Source organism: Hyperolius riggenbachi, chromosome 10, assembly GCF_040937935.1.
Source record: "Hyperolius riggenbachi isolate aHypRig1 chromosome 10, aHypRig1.pri, whole genome shotgun sequence".
In the NCBI taxonomy this organism is placed as follows: domain Eukaryota; kingdom Metazoa; phylum Chordata; class Amphibia; order Anura; family Hyperoliidae; genus Hyperolius; species Hyperolius riggenbachi.
This window is the reverse complement of record NC_090655.1, coordinates 195,115,119-195,130,606: the sequence shown is the minus strand read 5'-3', so window position 1 is coordinate 195,130,606 and position 15,488 is coordinate 195,115,119. Positions and strand designations below refer to the sequence as shown.

Below are 15,488 nucleotides of genomic sequence, written 5' to 3'. Positions count from 1 at the left end.
TGATAATTTTACTGAGATAGAGGTGGTGAAGAAGTTCAGACTCACTCGTGATATGATTTATGATATGATCCGGCAGTAAAAGGCGGGAATACTCTGGTCAGGTAGTGGTAAAACTCCGCCTCCTACCCACAATGCTTCACTTTCAAGCTTACAGAGAGGAAAAGTATCCCATGTAAATCATTAATACCGATTACCTAACTCTGCTTTCTCACACTTTCCTCATGCATATCTCTCCATTATCCCCTGCTATCGAACACTTTTCTCCCTGTCCTCTCACACTGGTGAATTGACTCCAGAGTGTTAAAATACCTCATGAGATAAACTACCTACCTTTTTTCTCTTAGTAAATCCTTTCTGGTGAATTGACGCCAATGTTATAGCTGCTTGATACCAAAGCTTGTGATTAAGAACAAAATGTGGCAGAAAAATTAGAAGGAACTAAAAAATCACTTTAGGAAGAGAACACACAGTGACATAAATATTTTTAAAAGCCAGTATTTTATTACTAGTTACATAACTTTAAATATATATTTTTTTAATTTTCATTCCTATAGCAGCTCCACATTATCCTATCCTTTCTGTAGTACTGGAGGTATTAGTATTGGACATTGTTGTTTGCTATTACAACCGTTCGGTCCTCCTCCCCAATCACTCAGCACGGGATCCCGATGGAAACGGCGGCGATAGCGGCGCGCACACGGCGGTAGCAGCGGCGGTAACACGCGACGTATTAAAAAGTCATGTTGCCGTTAATAGGGTAAAGCATGACGTTTTAATATGTTAGGATGCCACTAAATGGTTAATGCCTTCATGTTGCTGTTGCTTCACAGATTATTATTATTTATTTTATTTTATGTATAAAGCACTAATGCTAGGTACACACGATCCAATTTTCTGACAGATTTACTGTCAGATTGATTATTTCCAACACGTCCCATCTGATTTCCAATCGATTTTTCAAATGATTTTTTCTTAGAAGTGAATGGAAAATCGATCAGAAATCAGATGAGACATATTGGAAATAATTGATCTGACAGTAAATCTGCCAGAAAATTGCATCACGTTACAATGATACAAAGGATGACAGACGTATCAAGGTTATCCAACACAGGACAAAGTTATACTAGGCCATTGATACGCAAACTTGGCTCTCCAGCTGTTAAGGAACTACAAGTCCCACAATGCATTTACCTTTATGAATCATGACTGTGGCTGTCAGACTCCTGCAATGCATTGTGGGTCTTGTAGTTCCTTAACAGCTGGAGAGCGATGACGTGAGAGGCGGACCTAAGCTTGCCCACCGCCGATTACATCCAGGAAATAAAATCCTGGCTGATGCTGAGTGCCGGCGTGGTTGAGCCTTAGAAGAAGCACCGCCGTGCGAAACGGCCATCAGGCTGCCCGTATCACACCCAGCACCCACTGCCACCAACGCACCTATGGTAGGACTGTATTGTTCTCAATGTTGAACTGTTTTGCTGTTTGCATCCCAATTTTTTGAGCACAAGTCTGGAATAAATGTGTAACTTTTTCAATGCAGTGCCGGATGTTTCCGATCTCTTTTGTGACAAAGACATGCTGCAGCGTTATGTCATCCTGAGCACGCATTTGAGACATAGGTGTTTCATGAGTCAATCCCACCTTATCTAAAGGGCAATTTCTCCAAGTAGTGCTGATCATCTTACTGTTTTTCTACGTGGCTCAAATTTACGCAAACTTTGCATTCACCCTATACTTAAACATGGAGCCAGTTTTTGACCCTTCACCTTTTAGTCAGATGGAACAGGACAACCAATTAAGCATTTTTTACCACACGTGCCCCCCCCCCCACCCATAAAGGAAACAAATCTGGCGGCCATTTTACAGTCTGTCTGGAGTCAGTGTAGGGAGAGCTGTGCTGCTGATTGAGGGCCAGATACGGTACATAGCTTGCTGTCACTGTTCTGTGTTATCTAGTGCTGAGTTTGTAGTGCAGTTTTAGGCCCACACTCCGCAAGCAGCGTTTTTGTTTTTGCACTTAACCATTAAAAAATTTCAGGAGAAATCAGAGGCGTATCTACAGGGGTGCCGGGGCACCTGTTACTGGGGGCGCTGGTCTGTATCATTCTAGGTATTCTCCATACAGATTCTAGTTTTTATCCAAATGATAATCTGCTACTTGGTTACATCTTTTTGGGGGACAAGCTGCATAACTGTTATTTTAGGGTATATAAGCTGACCAGGGACTGGATAGTGTAATGGTTAAGGTCTCTGCCTCTGACACAGGAGACCTGGGTTTGAATCTCGGCTCTGCCTGTTCAGTAAGCCAGCACCTATTCAGTAGGAGACCCAAGTCTCCCTAACACTGCTACTGCCTATAGAGCGCGTCCTAGTGGCTGCAGCTCTGGCGCTTTGAGTCCGCCAGGAGAAAAGCATGATATAAATGTTCTGTGTTTGTCTGTTTGTCTGTTTATTGCGATACTCTTATAGGCCATGCTTCACTTCAACTTGGGCACAACCAATTCAACTGAGACTACACGTTTACATTTTTGGAGGGGCACCTCCCTCCCTGGGGGAAAATTTCAATGTTTGCCATAGGCGCCGTTTTGCCTAGATACGCCTCTGGGAGAAGCAACATACACTTTAATTTTGCTATATTTAAAGAGACTCTGAAGCGAAATAAATTTGCTACATTTACCTTCTAATTTGCTGCAGAAGTCTCATCTGCGCTAAACCGCCGCATCCCCGCCAAAAAAAGAGGACTGCTGACCCCCCAAATCCCCAGGGGGGAATCTGGCCGGAGCTTCCTGGAAGGGGCAGAGCTCTCTGCTGTAGCTCTGCCCTTTCTGATGTCAATCACGGCGCATCGCCGCCTCTCCCCGCCCCTCTCACTCTTCCTTCACAGAGAGGGGCGGGGAGAGGCGGAGATCCGCTCGTCGATTGACGGCAGGAGAGGCAGAGCTACAGCTCATAGCTCTGCTTCCCAGGGCAGCAGAATTCATGACCAAGTTGGTCGTGGATGTTTGCCTGGGGGTTTGGGGGGGTCTGCAGCCTGCATTTTTCGGCGGGGATGCGGCGGTTTAGCGCAGATGAGACTTCTGAAGCGAATTATAAGGTAAATGTAGCAAATTTATTTCGCTTCAGAGTGTCTTTAAGCAACATGAACTTTACATGCTAATGTTCGCTAGGTTTTTACTATAGTGGAAAGGCACTGCATTCATGACAGTGGCAGTAGTTCTGCAAATGATGCACATTTATCAGATTTTCCATTATATACGAGATAATTTCATGATTATTATCATACATATGGAAAGCTCATGCCTTCTTTGTTTTTATGAGACCCTTCGCAATCAAACTGCGGTACAGTTCTTGCACATATGTGTAGACACATTTTGAATCTGGAACCTTCATATGTACCATATCTTCCACATCCAAGAGAGGGGGGCAGTCTGCCAGCTTCCTAAACAAAAAGAAAAAAGGTTTTAAAAGATAAAATGCGTTGATAATAGAGGATCGGTGACAATGTGTAATGGCAGTATGCAGCAGGTGCAAGTATAGGGAGCGGCACTGGAAACGATCATGCTTAACCATTCTGCATCCAGACCTTGTTTCCCCCTTATGGACCGGAGCAGTTTTGACTTTATCCTTACTCAAGTCACCTAAATGTTATTTTTTTTTTCCAGATTTTAAGGAATTTTTGTTTTTGAGAATTGTTTTTTTAACAATGACAAAAAGACAAATAGCGCTACACATCGCGCTCTTTATATAGATACAATATATAACAGACTAACCAGTGTCACCTTATACTATTATTTATTATTATTTAATATAAATATTATGAAAATTCCTGAGTACCTCAGGCTCTAACCAAGCTCTAGTGAGATAGAACGCTCCAATGACAGGGTATTGAAAAGTGTAGGCAATTAATTCTCTATGAGACGTTTATATTCCGCTGATTCAGAGAATTCAAACCAGGGCCTCCACGTCTTGAGAAATTGCTCATTTTTTAAGTGGATGGACTGCATTAGGTCCTCCATACGTTCAAAATATTTCATCTCAAGCAGCCATTCCGAGATCGTGGGGGCCTGGGTTAACTTCCAATGCCTTGCTATAATTATGCGAGCTGCATTTATCAGATGTTTGGATAGAGATTTTTTGTATTTTCCGAGTCTTCTCGGGGAGTTATGTAATAGGTAATAAGCGGGATCTTCAGATGCCTCAACTCTTGTAACCTGTGTAATGATAGTCTTCACAGAATCCCAAAATGGGGCAATGGCTGGGCAACTCCAAAATATATGTACAAGAGTGCCTGTGTGTGCCATGCATCTCCAACAGAGAGGGCTAGTGTTTGGATATATTCGATGTAACCTTTCTGGCGTATAGTACCACTGTGTTAAGAGTTTGTAGCCTGACTCTTGGATGCGAGCTGATGTAGAGCATTTGTGAGCCAAAATAAGGATCTTTCGCCACTGAGTGTCCGCAAAGGTCTGGTTCAGGGGTGTTTCCCACTTGGATCTCAACAAATTAGGGATTGCAGTATTTGTAATAAGCATGGCGTATATTTGTGAGATTCTCTTAGTGGCATAACCTTCTACGTTGCAGAGCATCTCAAATGGCGTGAGATCCCGAGTCAGAGTCAGCCCTGTCTATTACCTAAACTGAGCAAATAGTGTTGGAATTGCAATAAGGACCATGGGTCTAAGGAAGATTGTTTTAATTTAGCTTTCAGGGTGATGATACTCAACCAGGTACCCCCATCTGACAGATGATAAGCCCTTAGTGGCCGAGTGCCTCTCCAATGTGTATATGCAAGGCGATTCATACCTAAAGGGAACATCGGGTTGTCTAAAAGAGGAGTCATTGGCGAAGGCCAGGGTGAAATCTGTAAGGACTTATTGGTTTTGAGGAATAATTTTACAGTGTCTGCCACAAGGGGATAAGACACGCCGGGTGCAGAAGTGCTTTTAGTTGTCCAAGGGAGACTAGGCAGGAGAGGGTGAACCAGGTCCCGCTCCATCCCAACCCATTGCTTCAATTGGTCATGGCGATGCCAATCTACTATACAAATCAACAGTGTGGCAGTATGATACATCTGCAGATTTGGCAGCGCCATTCCTCCCTGTTCTTTAGGGAGTATGGTTAGGGTGTATATTGTCAGCATCAAAAAAGAAAACAGTTGAGTCAGGCACTGCAGTGATTACTGTTTTAATGGTGTTCCGAATTGAAGTGAATCACCATAGTTGTATCAAAAATTGTGGCATTCAATAGGTAGGTACAAAACATCATCATCAATGAAAAAATCGTCATGTGCAAACATCTTGTGCATTCAAACAGTTGCAAGAGGAGGATGTCCTACCATATCAAAGGAGGCGGTGGTGGGTGCAGGGCAAAAACGGTAGCCTAACGGCCGTTTCGCACAGCGGTGCTTCTTCCGAGGCTGATCCACGTTTATACACATGAAAACACAGGCTTTTATTTCCTGTGTCATGAACTGGGGGCGGGTACGCTATGACGTACGCATTTCCGGCCGCATGCGTAAAAACGTAAGCGTTAACCAGGCGTTCGTGCGTACAAAAGAAAAACGCGTTACCGTAAGCGTAACAAAATACGGGTCAAATGCGAACCACGCGTATCAGCATGGAACGCATGCGGACGTTGAAACCCAATGGGCCTAGGGCTTCACTTTTAATGATCAATAACGACTCCTTTCTTAATAGGAGTCGAGAACGATCTCCTCCCCGTTTGGGAATCATGACCTGTGCCAGGCCACAGAATTTTAACATGTTTGGGTTGCTTTCATGTATTTCTCTGACATGTTCTATCATTCTCGTGGCACCTTTACCGTTTTCAACGGAACGCCAATGTTCTTGTATTCTCTCTTTTAGGGGGCGAGTGGTTTTACCAATATAGAATCGGCCACAAGGGCACCACAGAGCATAAACCACAAATTTAGTATTACAGGTAATTAAGTCACGCACTGTCCACTGCAAGGCACCTACACGATAAAATGTGCCGGTACACATAAATTGGCAGTGGGAGCAGAATTGACATCTGTGGTTGCCCTTAGGCCGACATTTCTGTAACCAGTTCTCGGTGGAAGTAGGCGTGCATTCACTTTTAGTGACATAATCCCCAATTGTGGGCGCACGCCTGAACGCTACTAAGGGGGAAGGAGGCAACAGAGATTTCAGAATGGGGTCTTTAACTAAGACAGACCAATTCTTTTTGATAACGTTTCTGACTGTGTTAGCCATTTGTGTATAGTTGAACGTGAAGGCGATTTTGTCATCGCGTTTAGAACCGCGATCTTTGAACAGGAGATCATCTCGATTTTTGTGTAGAGCTTCACGAAAGGCAGTATCTAGATCATTCTCAGAATACCCTCTACTGCAAAGTCGCTTCTTCAAAGCATTTCCCTGGACTATAAAGTCTTCCAATTCTGTATTATTTCTCCTCAAACGGAGGAATTGGCCGTAAGGCAATGATTTAGTGACATGATCAGGGTGGAAGCTATCCCTTCGCAGGAGCGAATTGGTTGCTGTGGGTTTGCGGTGGCCTCTCGCCACTAGGCGAGAACCGCAAACCCGCAGTTCCAAGTCAAGAAAGGCAATTTTGTCAGGGCCTATTTCAAACGTGAAGGCCATATTGACCTCATTCAGATTGAGATAATCTATAAATTGGGTAAATTCTGAGGGGGACCCAGGACAGAACACCAGGACGTCGTCCACGTACCTGGACCATCTCCTGATACAGCCTCTATAGGGATTACGTCTACTGTAGACGTAATCCTCTTCCCAGGCCGCTAGAAATAAATTAGCGTATGCCCATGCGACCGGTGTTCCCATCGCGGTACCTGACACTTGCATGTACCACACGCCATCAAATTTAAACGCGTTGTGAGTAAGAACAAAACGCAAACAGTCGCATACAAACGTAACATGGTCATGATCGGACCAGACCCGGTTTAAAAACCGTTCGACTGCCTCTATGCCAGCATTATGGGGTATGCGGCTATAGAGGCTTTCAACGTCGATGGACATTAATAAGTCACCCGGTGACCATTCGTAATTTTCGGTTCCTTGAAGGACCTCTAAAGTGTCTGACATATGTGAAGGCACTAACTGTAAAAGAGGCCTCAGAAGATGGTCCAGGTAACGACACCTGAGACGATCGGACGTCCTGGTGGTCTGGTCCGCGACTTGTGGATTTTGGGGAGACAGTACCATACTGGTTTTCGTGGAAATTCAGGGAGCAGATTGGTTGCTAAACTTGGGGTCAGAAAACCCCTTTCAACTCCTTGCCTCAGGAGTGACCTTAACGCCCCTTGATATTTGAAAGTGGGATCAAAGCTGATTGATGTATAGACACAGGGGTCCCGCAGCTGCCGCATCGCCTCCTCCCTATATTGGGTGGCTGACATGACAACTACGGAACCACCCTTGTCCGACTTTTTTATTATTAAATCAGGACGATTTTTTAGCCATTTGAGGGCTCTAATTTCGGGCTCAGTAACATTTGGGGGCAATTTAGGATAGCAAAGTGCTTTCATTTCATTCTCCACTATAGTCTGGAAATGATCCAGACTTGATCCAGTTTGTACCGTAAAGGGCTTGGTGGATTTACAAGCCCTGTACGGTTGTTTTAGTTTAGGTAGGAGGGTAGACTGATTGGAAGGGGAAAAGGGTTCGGGAAGGGAGGTTAAGGAACCAGGGATGGATGGGGAGGGGGAAGGGGGAGAGGATGGGTGGGATGGTGGGAAGGAAAGGGGGGAAGGAATGGGGTCGGTGGAAAGACAATCAGACATCATATTATCAAATTCCTCCTCTATTCTTGTGTCGAGTTCCATTTCCTGTAAGATTGTTAGAATGTCCTGATCTTCTTTTGACCATGTAAACTGGGTACTGAACCCCAAAGGGCTAATTTCATCAGCTTGGCTCTGAGTTTTCTTGCTGATAGGTGTCTGAGTCCCCTGCTTCTGAAAAATCTGCTTGATATTCACTTGTCGTATGTTTTTATATAGGTCCACTTTAAATTGCGCAAAGTCGAATTCTTGGACGAGTGAAAAGTTAAGTCCCCTCTGAAGTAAAGGTATACATCTGTCTTTCAGCTCCACATCTGAGAGGTTAATAACTTCCAAATTGGGTGATATTTCTGTGATTACCGTCTTGGATAACGGCGCCTGTTTTGATCTCTCCATGTTACTCTTTTCCTTTTTGGCTTTCTTTTTACCTCTTCCCCTCCTGACGCGCCTCCTAAAGGGGCCTCCGGTGTATCTTTTGGTGGTCCCTTAGGGGTGGTAGGGACTTTCTGAACTGGAACTTCTTCGCCACTCGAGTCTGAGTCGGTAGTCCAATACCCAGATGGTGGCTTGCGGGGTGGAGTTTGCCCTCTAGGAAATGGTTTCCTTCTAAAGGTAGTTTGCCAGGCGAAATATTTACCCAGAGCAAAGTCTTCCTTGTCCCTGAGAAATTTTCGTAATTTTCTTTCTTTGATGTTGTTTTGCAGAGAAGTTAATTTTTTATCGATTTTCCCAACGGTTCTGGAAAACTTTTCAGGGTTCACCAGTGTTTTATATTGCTGTTTGATCGTATCGATTTGTTTAGTGACATGGGCATGTTCTTGTTGCGTTCTTTCTAGAACAATTCCTTGAAGTACTGCAGCATGAGTTAGATAAGCTTTCCGCCATTTTTCCACGAAGGCGGGGTCATCTTGATACTCGGATGGTTCCTCATATTTGCGGAAACCTCTTGCAGAGATTTGATCATGTTTGTACTGCTTCAAAGTCTCCACTGTCCAGAACAGCTCAACCTCCCTCTCGCATAGTCGGTCTAGTCTGGTTTCCAATACCCGTGCACCCACCGCTTTGTTGGTTTTAGATGCTACTGACAGATTCTTAAAGAAGTTCGTCAGATCCGTCCTTCCTGAAGCGACTGTGTTGTCGTCTTCCTCAGTGATATCCTCCTGGATTTCTGCTTCCTCATCTGTATCGATGGGATCCCCTCGGCTGGACATATTCTTCTGAGGCCTCTTTTACAGTTAGTGCCTTCACATATGTCAGACACTTTAGAGGTCCTTCAAGGAACCGAAAATTACGAATGGTCACCGGGTGACTTATTAATGTCCATCGACGTTGAAAGCCTCTATAGCCGCATACCCCATAATGCTGGCATAGAGGCAGTCGAACGGTTTTTAAACCGGGTCTGGTCCGATCATGACCATGTTACGTTTGTATGCGACTGTTTGCGTTTTGTTCTTACTCACAACGCGTTTAAATTTGATGGCGTGTGGTACATGCAAGTGTCAGGTACCGCGATGGGAACACCGGTCGCATGCGCATACGCTAATTTATTTCTAGCGGCCTGGGAAGAGGATTACGTCTACAGTAGACGTAATCTCTATAGAGGCTGTATCAGGAGATGGTCCAGGTACGTGGACGACGTCCTGGTGTTCTGGTCTGGGTCCCCCTCAGAATTTACCCAATTTATAGATTATCTCAATCTGAATGAGGTCAATATGGCCTTCACGTTTGAAATAGGCCCTGACAAAATTGCCTTTCTTGACTTGGAACTGCGGGTTTGCGGTTCTCGCCTAGTGGCGAGAGGCCACCGCAAACCCACAGCAACCAATTCGCTCCTGCGAAGGGATAGCTTCCACCCTGATCATGTCACTAAATCATTGCCTTACGGCCAATTCCTCCGTTTGAGGAGAAATAATACAGAATTGGAAGACTTTATAGTCCAGGGAAATGCTTTGAAGACGCGACTTTGCAGTAGAGGGTATTCTGAGAATGATCTAGATACTGCCTTTCGTGAAGCTCTACACAAAAATCGAGATGACCTCCTGTTCAAAGATCGCGGTTCTAAACGCGATGACAAAATCGCCTTCACGTTCAACTATACACAAATGGCTAACACAGTCAGAAACGTTATCAAAAAGAATTGGTCTGTCTTAGTTAAAGACCTCATTCTGAAATCTCTGTTGCCTCCTTCCCCCTTAGTAGCGTTCAGGCGTGCGCCCACAATTGGGGATTATGTCACTAAAAGTGAATGCACGCCTACTTCCACCGAGAACTGGTTACAGAAATGTCGGCCTAAGGGCAACCACAGATGTCAATTCTGCTCCCACTGCCAATTTATGTGTACCGGCACGTTTTTTCGTGTAGGTGCCTTGCAGTGGACAGTGCGTGACTTAATTACCTGTAATACTAAATTTGTGGTTTATGCTCTGTGGTGCCCTTGTGGCCGATTCTATATTGGTAAAACCACTCGCCCCCTAAAAGAGAGAATACAAGAACATTGGCGTTCCGTTGAAAACAGTAAAGGTGCCACGAGAATGATAGAACATGTCAGAGAAATACATGAAAGCAACCCAAACGTGCTAAAATTCTGTGGCCTGGCACAGGTCATGATTCCCAAACGGGGAGGAGATCGTTCTCGACTCCTATTAAGAAAGGAGTCGTTATTGATCATTAAAAGTGAAGCCCTAGGCCCATTGGGTTTCAACGACCACAATGACCTGGCATGTTTTCTAGATCCATAACTGCAGCTATTTATGCATTGGGATTATTTTTTAAGCAAATATGTACTTGTTGATATGTAATTTTAGATATTGCAACTTCTTGCAAACAGGTTTGCAACAAGGATGGATGATTTTTGTAAACAATTGCTTCCACTGTCCAGTAGTCTTTTCCTCCTTTTTTCTCCCCCTCGCATTTTCGGTGTTTTAAGCAATCTCACGTTCCACATGCACGTTTGAGTCACTGTACTTTACAGATAGCCTCAAACGGTCCCTCCTTTTTCCTGCGATTAATTTTGCAATCCGGAGAAATTTGCTTCTTTAAGAAGGTGAATACGCCTCCTTTTCTAGATTGCATGCGTATGGAATTACGCGTCTGCATGCGTTCCATGCTGATACGCGTGGTTCGCATTTGACCCGTATTTTGTTACGCTTACGGTAACGCGTTTTTCTTTTGTACGCACGAACGCCTGGTTAACGCTTACGTTTTTACGCATGCGGCCGGAAATGCGTACGTCATAGCGTACCCGCCCCCAGTTCATGACACAGGAAATAAAAGCCTGTGTTTTCATGTGTATAAACGTGGATCAGCCTCGGAAGAAGCACCGCCGTGCGAAACGGCCGTTAGGCTACCGTTTTTGCCCTGCACCCACCACCGCCACCTTTGATATGGTAGGACATCCTCCTCTTGCAACTGTTTGAATGCACAAGATGTTTGCACATGACGATTTTTTCATTGATGATGATGTTTTGTACCTACCTATTGAATGCCACAATTTTTGATACAACTATGGTGATTCACTTCAATTCGGAACACCATTAAAACAGTAATCACTGCAGTGCCTGACTCAACTGTTTTCTTTTTTGATGCTCCATTTATCAGTTATGAGCACGCAGTATTTATTGCAATAAAAAGGTGGCCTTTAGAACATCTCTCCATCCTCATACCCAGTGATACTGCTACAGTCTTTGTAGTGCCGGCAACCCTTCACTCTTTGAATTGAGGGTGTATACTGTTCTGGGGGGCTTGCCTTTCCAGATAAATCTCTGGAGGTATTTGCGAATTTCGCGGAAGAAAGAAGTTGGGACAGATGTTGGCAGAGCTTGGAAAATATACAAAAATCGGGGTAGGATATTCATTTTAATTATGTTGACACGGCCAAACCATGAGAATTTCGCCATGTCCCATCTCAGCAGGTCTGCGTGGATTGTGGCAAGGAGAGGAATGTAGTTAAGCTTGAAAATCTCAATCAGGGAGCTCGGAATTTTGGTTCCCAAATAGGAGATCGCTCTGGGTGCCCATTTAAATGCAAAATTGGCTTGTAGGGTCAACCTTACACTAGGACTCAGGCCTATATCCAGAGCCTCGCACTAATCATAATTGATTATTAGATTAGCAAGTTGGCCATATAACTGAAACTCCTTTAGGAGATTAGGGACAGAGATATGGGGATTTGAGATATAATAGAGCATGTCATCTGCATAGGCAGCTATTTTGTGCTCTGACGATGGGAACATTATACCTTTAATATCTGGGTTGGCCCTTATCTTACGGAGTAACGGTTCTAATGATAGGGCGAATATGAATGGGGAAAAAGGGACACCCCTGTCTTGTCACATTTGAGATATCAAAAGGTTCCGAAAGCTCTCCATTGACCTTTACCCTGCCCGAGGGGATAGAGTACAGCGCCATTATTCGAGAAAGCATATTGTGAGACAACCCGACATGACTTAGAGTGTTTTTAATGAATTCCCAGTGGACACGGTCGAAGCCCTTCTCCGCTTCCGTGGACAGTAGCATCATTGGAAAGGCCTCCGGCCGTGCCCGATGGATCACCGCCAGAGTCCTAATTGTGTTGTCTCGAGCCTCCCTTGTAGGAATAAAGCCCACCTGGTCAAAGTTGACCATCTGGGACATTAAGGGGGATAATCTATTGGCCAGGATTTTTGCGAATAATTTTAGATCCAGGTTGAGTAGGGAAATGGGGCGGTAGCTAGGGCATAAATTAGGGTCCTTCCCCTGTTTATGTAACACAGTGATATGCGACATAAGCATGTCTTTTGTAAATGAAGTGGGAGATTCTGGGTCTGCTACTGTTATGATCGCTTCTGCAGCGTTTACTGCTGACTGCAGTGGTATTGCAAACCAAGCAGTTCTAGTGTCATTACATGCATTTGCTTGCATAGTTTGGTTTGCACTTGAACTGGTTGCTGATTCCATCTGCAGTCGCTCTGAGGTTAATGACAGTTTAATGTGCTTTTGTGTAAACAGACATTGTCTGCTGCAGTGGAGGGGCAGTCCCTTTCCTGCAGGCTGCATATCATTGTCTGCCTTTTCCTGCTATCAGCCTGTGATTAATTACCATTCACTTGTGTGGGAATCTGCACGTCTGCTCCCATTGGATGACCTCAGTATAAAGAACTGCTTCCTGCAATGTCTCATGGGCTACCATAGTCTCAGATCCTGTCTGTTACTCTGCCCGTGCCCCACCTCGTTCCTAGTCTGTGTGGACTGCGCTGACTCCTGCGAAGGGGTCAGCGAGTCCTCCTAGTTCTGCTCTTGTTTCTAGAAGTTGTTACTTTGCTTGTCTTGAGTCATATATTGGTTCATCGCCAATATATACGCATACTTGCAAGTTTATTATTTTCCTTGTATTCGTGTTACGTTGATACATCAGTGTCGCTGATATATACGTACACGAACTGTTTATTTCCTGTGTTCGGTTAGTCAGTTTTCCAGCACGTTTTGGTGGTTTGCGCGTACCGTGAGCACCCGTGCTGAGCTAGTTATCCTGTTCCTGGTCCTGTTTGTGGATTGCGTTCATCTCTGCGAAGAGATAACGAATCCTTCTGAATCCTGTTCTGTTACTGTTTGTGGATTGCGTTCATCTCTGCGAAGAGATAACGAATCCTTCTGAATCCTGTTCTGTTACTGTTTGTGGATTGCGTTCATCTCTGCGAAGAGATAACGAATCCTTCTGAATCCTGTTCTGTTACCGTTTGTGGATTGCGTTCATCTCTGCGTAGAGATAGCGAATCCTTCTGAGTCCTGTTCCCTGTATTACTCCAGTCCTAGTCAGCGTTCCTGCTTATGTCATATATCGGTTCATTGCCGATATATACATATGTTAGTCAGACGTTACAAATAGTTTCATTGATAGCTGTAATTGTAATACGCTAGGAAAACATACTTATTGTATATTTATCTGTGTTACGTTCATCTATCTTGATCCTGCTATTTCCTGACTATCCTGTCCTGTCTTTGTGAGGCACGCCATCGCCGCAACGCATTGGCTGCCTCATTCCAGTCTGTCTGGTTTTGGACGCTTGCTGTCGCTAAGTAGCCGCTAGCTAGCAAGCGTTCATTCTGTCTACCTGTCCTGATCTCCTCAGTTCTGGTTTATGCGCTCAGCGCTACTTTGCGCTGAGACGTTATAACGAAAGCATTGTTTGTGGCTGTCAGATCTGCACCGGCTCTGTGCGCCACAATCTCCTATTGGAGTCAGTCCTCTCCTCCACTAAACTGGGGATATCCTGATTCCTTGTGCTAGTGTGTGTACCTCCTTCACGTCAGCTTATGTGTTGCATGCTGACTGTGGAGAATACACCTCCAAGCTTAACATTATGGTAGCCCCATTACCAATCCCCATTGTGGGGGGGGGGTTCCCAGCAAAGATGACACTGTTTGTTATGGTTCCTGTTCCTTTAAGAAATTTGAGAAACTAAATTCTGAAACAGAAAATGAGTTTTTTTCTGAATGTACCAGGTTTTTGGCCAATCCCGAGCTCCAGGCTACTCCTGTTTCAACGTGGGCCCCCCAGTTAATTTATGTTTTGGTTAAGGGAAATTTGTTCCAGTGGGCGTACGATGTCTTGGATCATACGAATTTGAAAGAAAGACCGCTGGAATTTCTAGCGTTTGTGATCCATAACTGGCTGCGCAAAACCGATTTGCCTAGCCGTTTTGATAAGCTCCTGGCAGCTTGTCAATCAGCTGCTCCTTCTACTGCCTACAAAAATAATCAGCAAGCAGATAATTGTTCTGATAACTTTTCTTCTGCTTTGAATAAATCACCTAAAGCAGCAGGGTCTAAAGCCAAACGTAAACGCTCCAAAAGAAAAGCGTTACAATCAGCGGAGTCGTTGCCCTTAGCGACTGCGCATCAGATTTGTAATGAGACTCCGCCATTAGCAGATAATGAAATTCAGTCACCATTCAGGGGAGTCAAATGGACCTATGAAACTACTAATGAACTTTCATTGCTAGCCAGGGAAAATAAAAGTTCTTGTTTAAATGAATTATCTGAATATGATTATGAAGATATATTACAGAGTATTGAACAGATCAATTTATTCGTGCAGCAAGGGAAATTTGCATACACTACAGTTCAACACTTGCTACAGGTATTGGAGATCCTTAGGAATAAGAAATCTGCCAATCGCCTGCTAAATAATCCAATGTATGTTTCTGCCAAAACCACATTTGCAAACTGTGATCTGCCTGTTAAGTATGCTTGGAATCCTCCATTTGAGAAAGGAGAGATGGAAGCTCTGGTCAATGAATGGAAGAATGATTCAAGTTCATTTTGTCAATTTTACAGTGCAAAAAGTGAATTAGTATTGAATGCATGCATTAAGTCTGCCTATAACCTAATAAAAACTGGTGTGTGTGGGTATGACCTTGTGGCTCCATTGATCGATGTGTGGAAAATGATTTTGGACGATTTTTATGCGATTCAATCAGTTGATACCAGGGAAGACACACTGTCAATTGGAGACTGTCCCACTTCTCCAGTTACTGAGTCCCTGCCATGTCTTGTGAATGTTCCTGTAACTCCACCCTGTACCATGGATAACTCAGTGTTACTTCCCAGTAAAACAGAAGCCACTGATACTTTCTTAACTTTGCCCTGCACAAATTTTTCAGCAGAGAATCCAGAGGTCCTGCTGACTTCTGAGTCCAGCCTAGCCAGTACTCATGAGTCTTTGTTCAGT

General features: G+C 44.2%; 1 protein-coding gene across 1 annotated transcript in view; it reads right to left on the bottom strand.

Moving 5' to 3' along the window:
* Positions 1–3,097: 3,097 nt before the first annotated feature.
* Positions 3,098–15,488, bottom strand: part of SMTNL1 (smoothelin like 1) — a 45,284-nt gene continuing 32,893 nt past the window's right edge. The window contains exon 3 of the mRNA XM_068258202.1: positions 3,098–3,439. Coding sequence (XP_068114303.1) covers positions 3,295–3,439 — 145 coding nt within the window. The 3' untranslated portion in view covers positions 3,098–3,294. The remainder of the gene's footprint in view (positions 3,440–15,488) is intronic.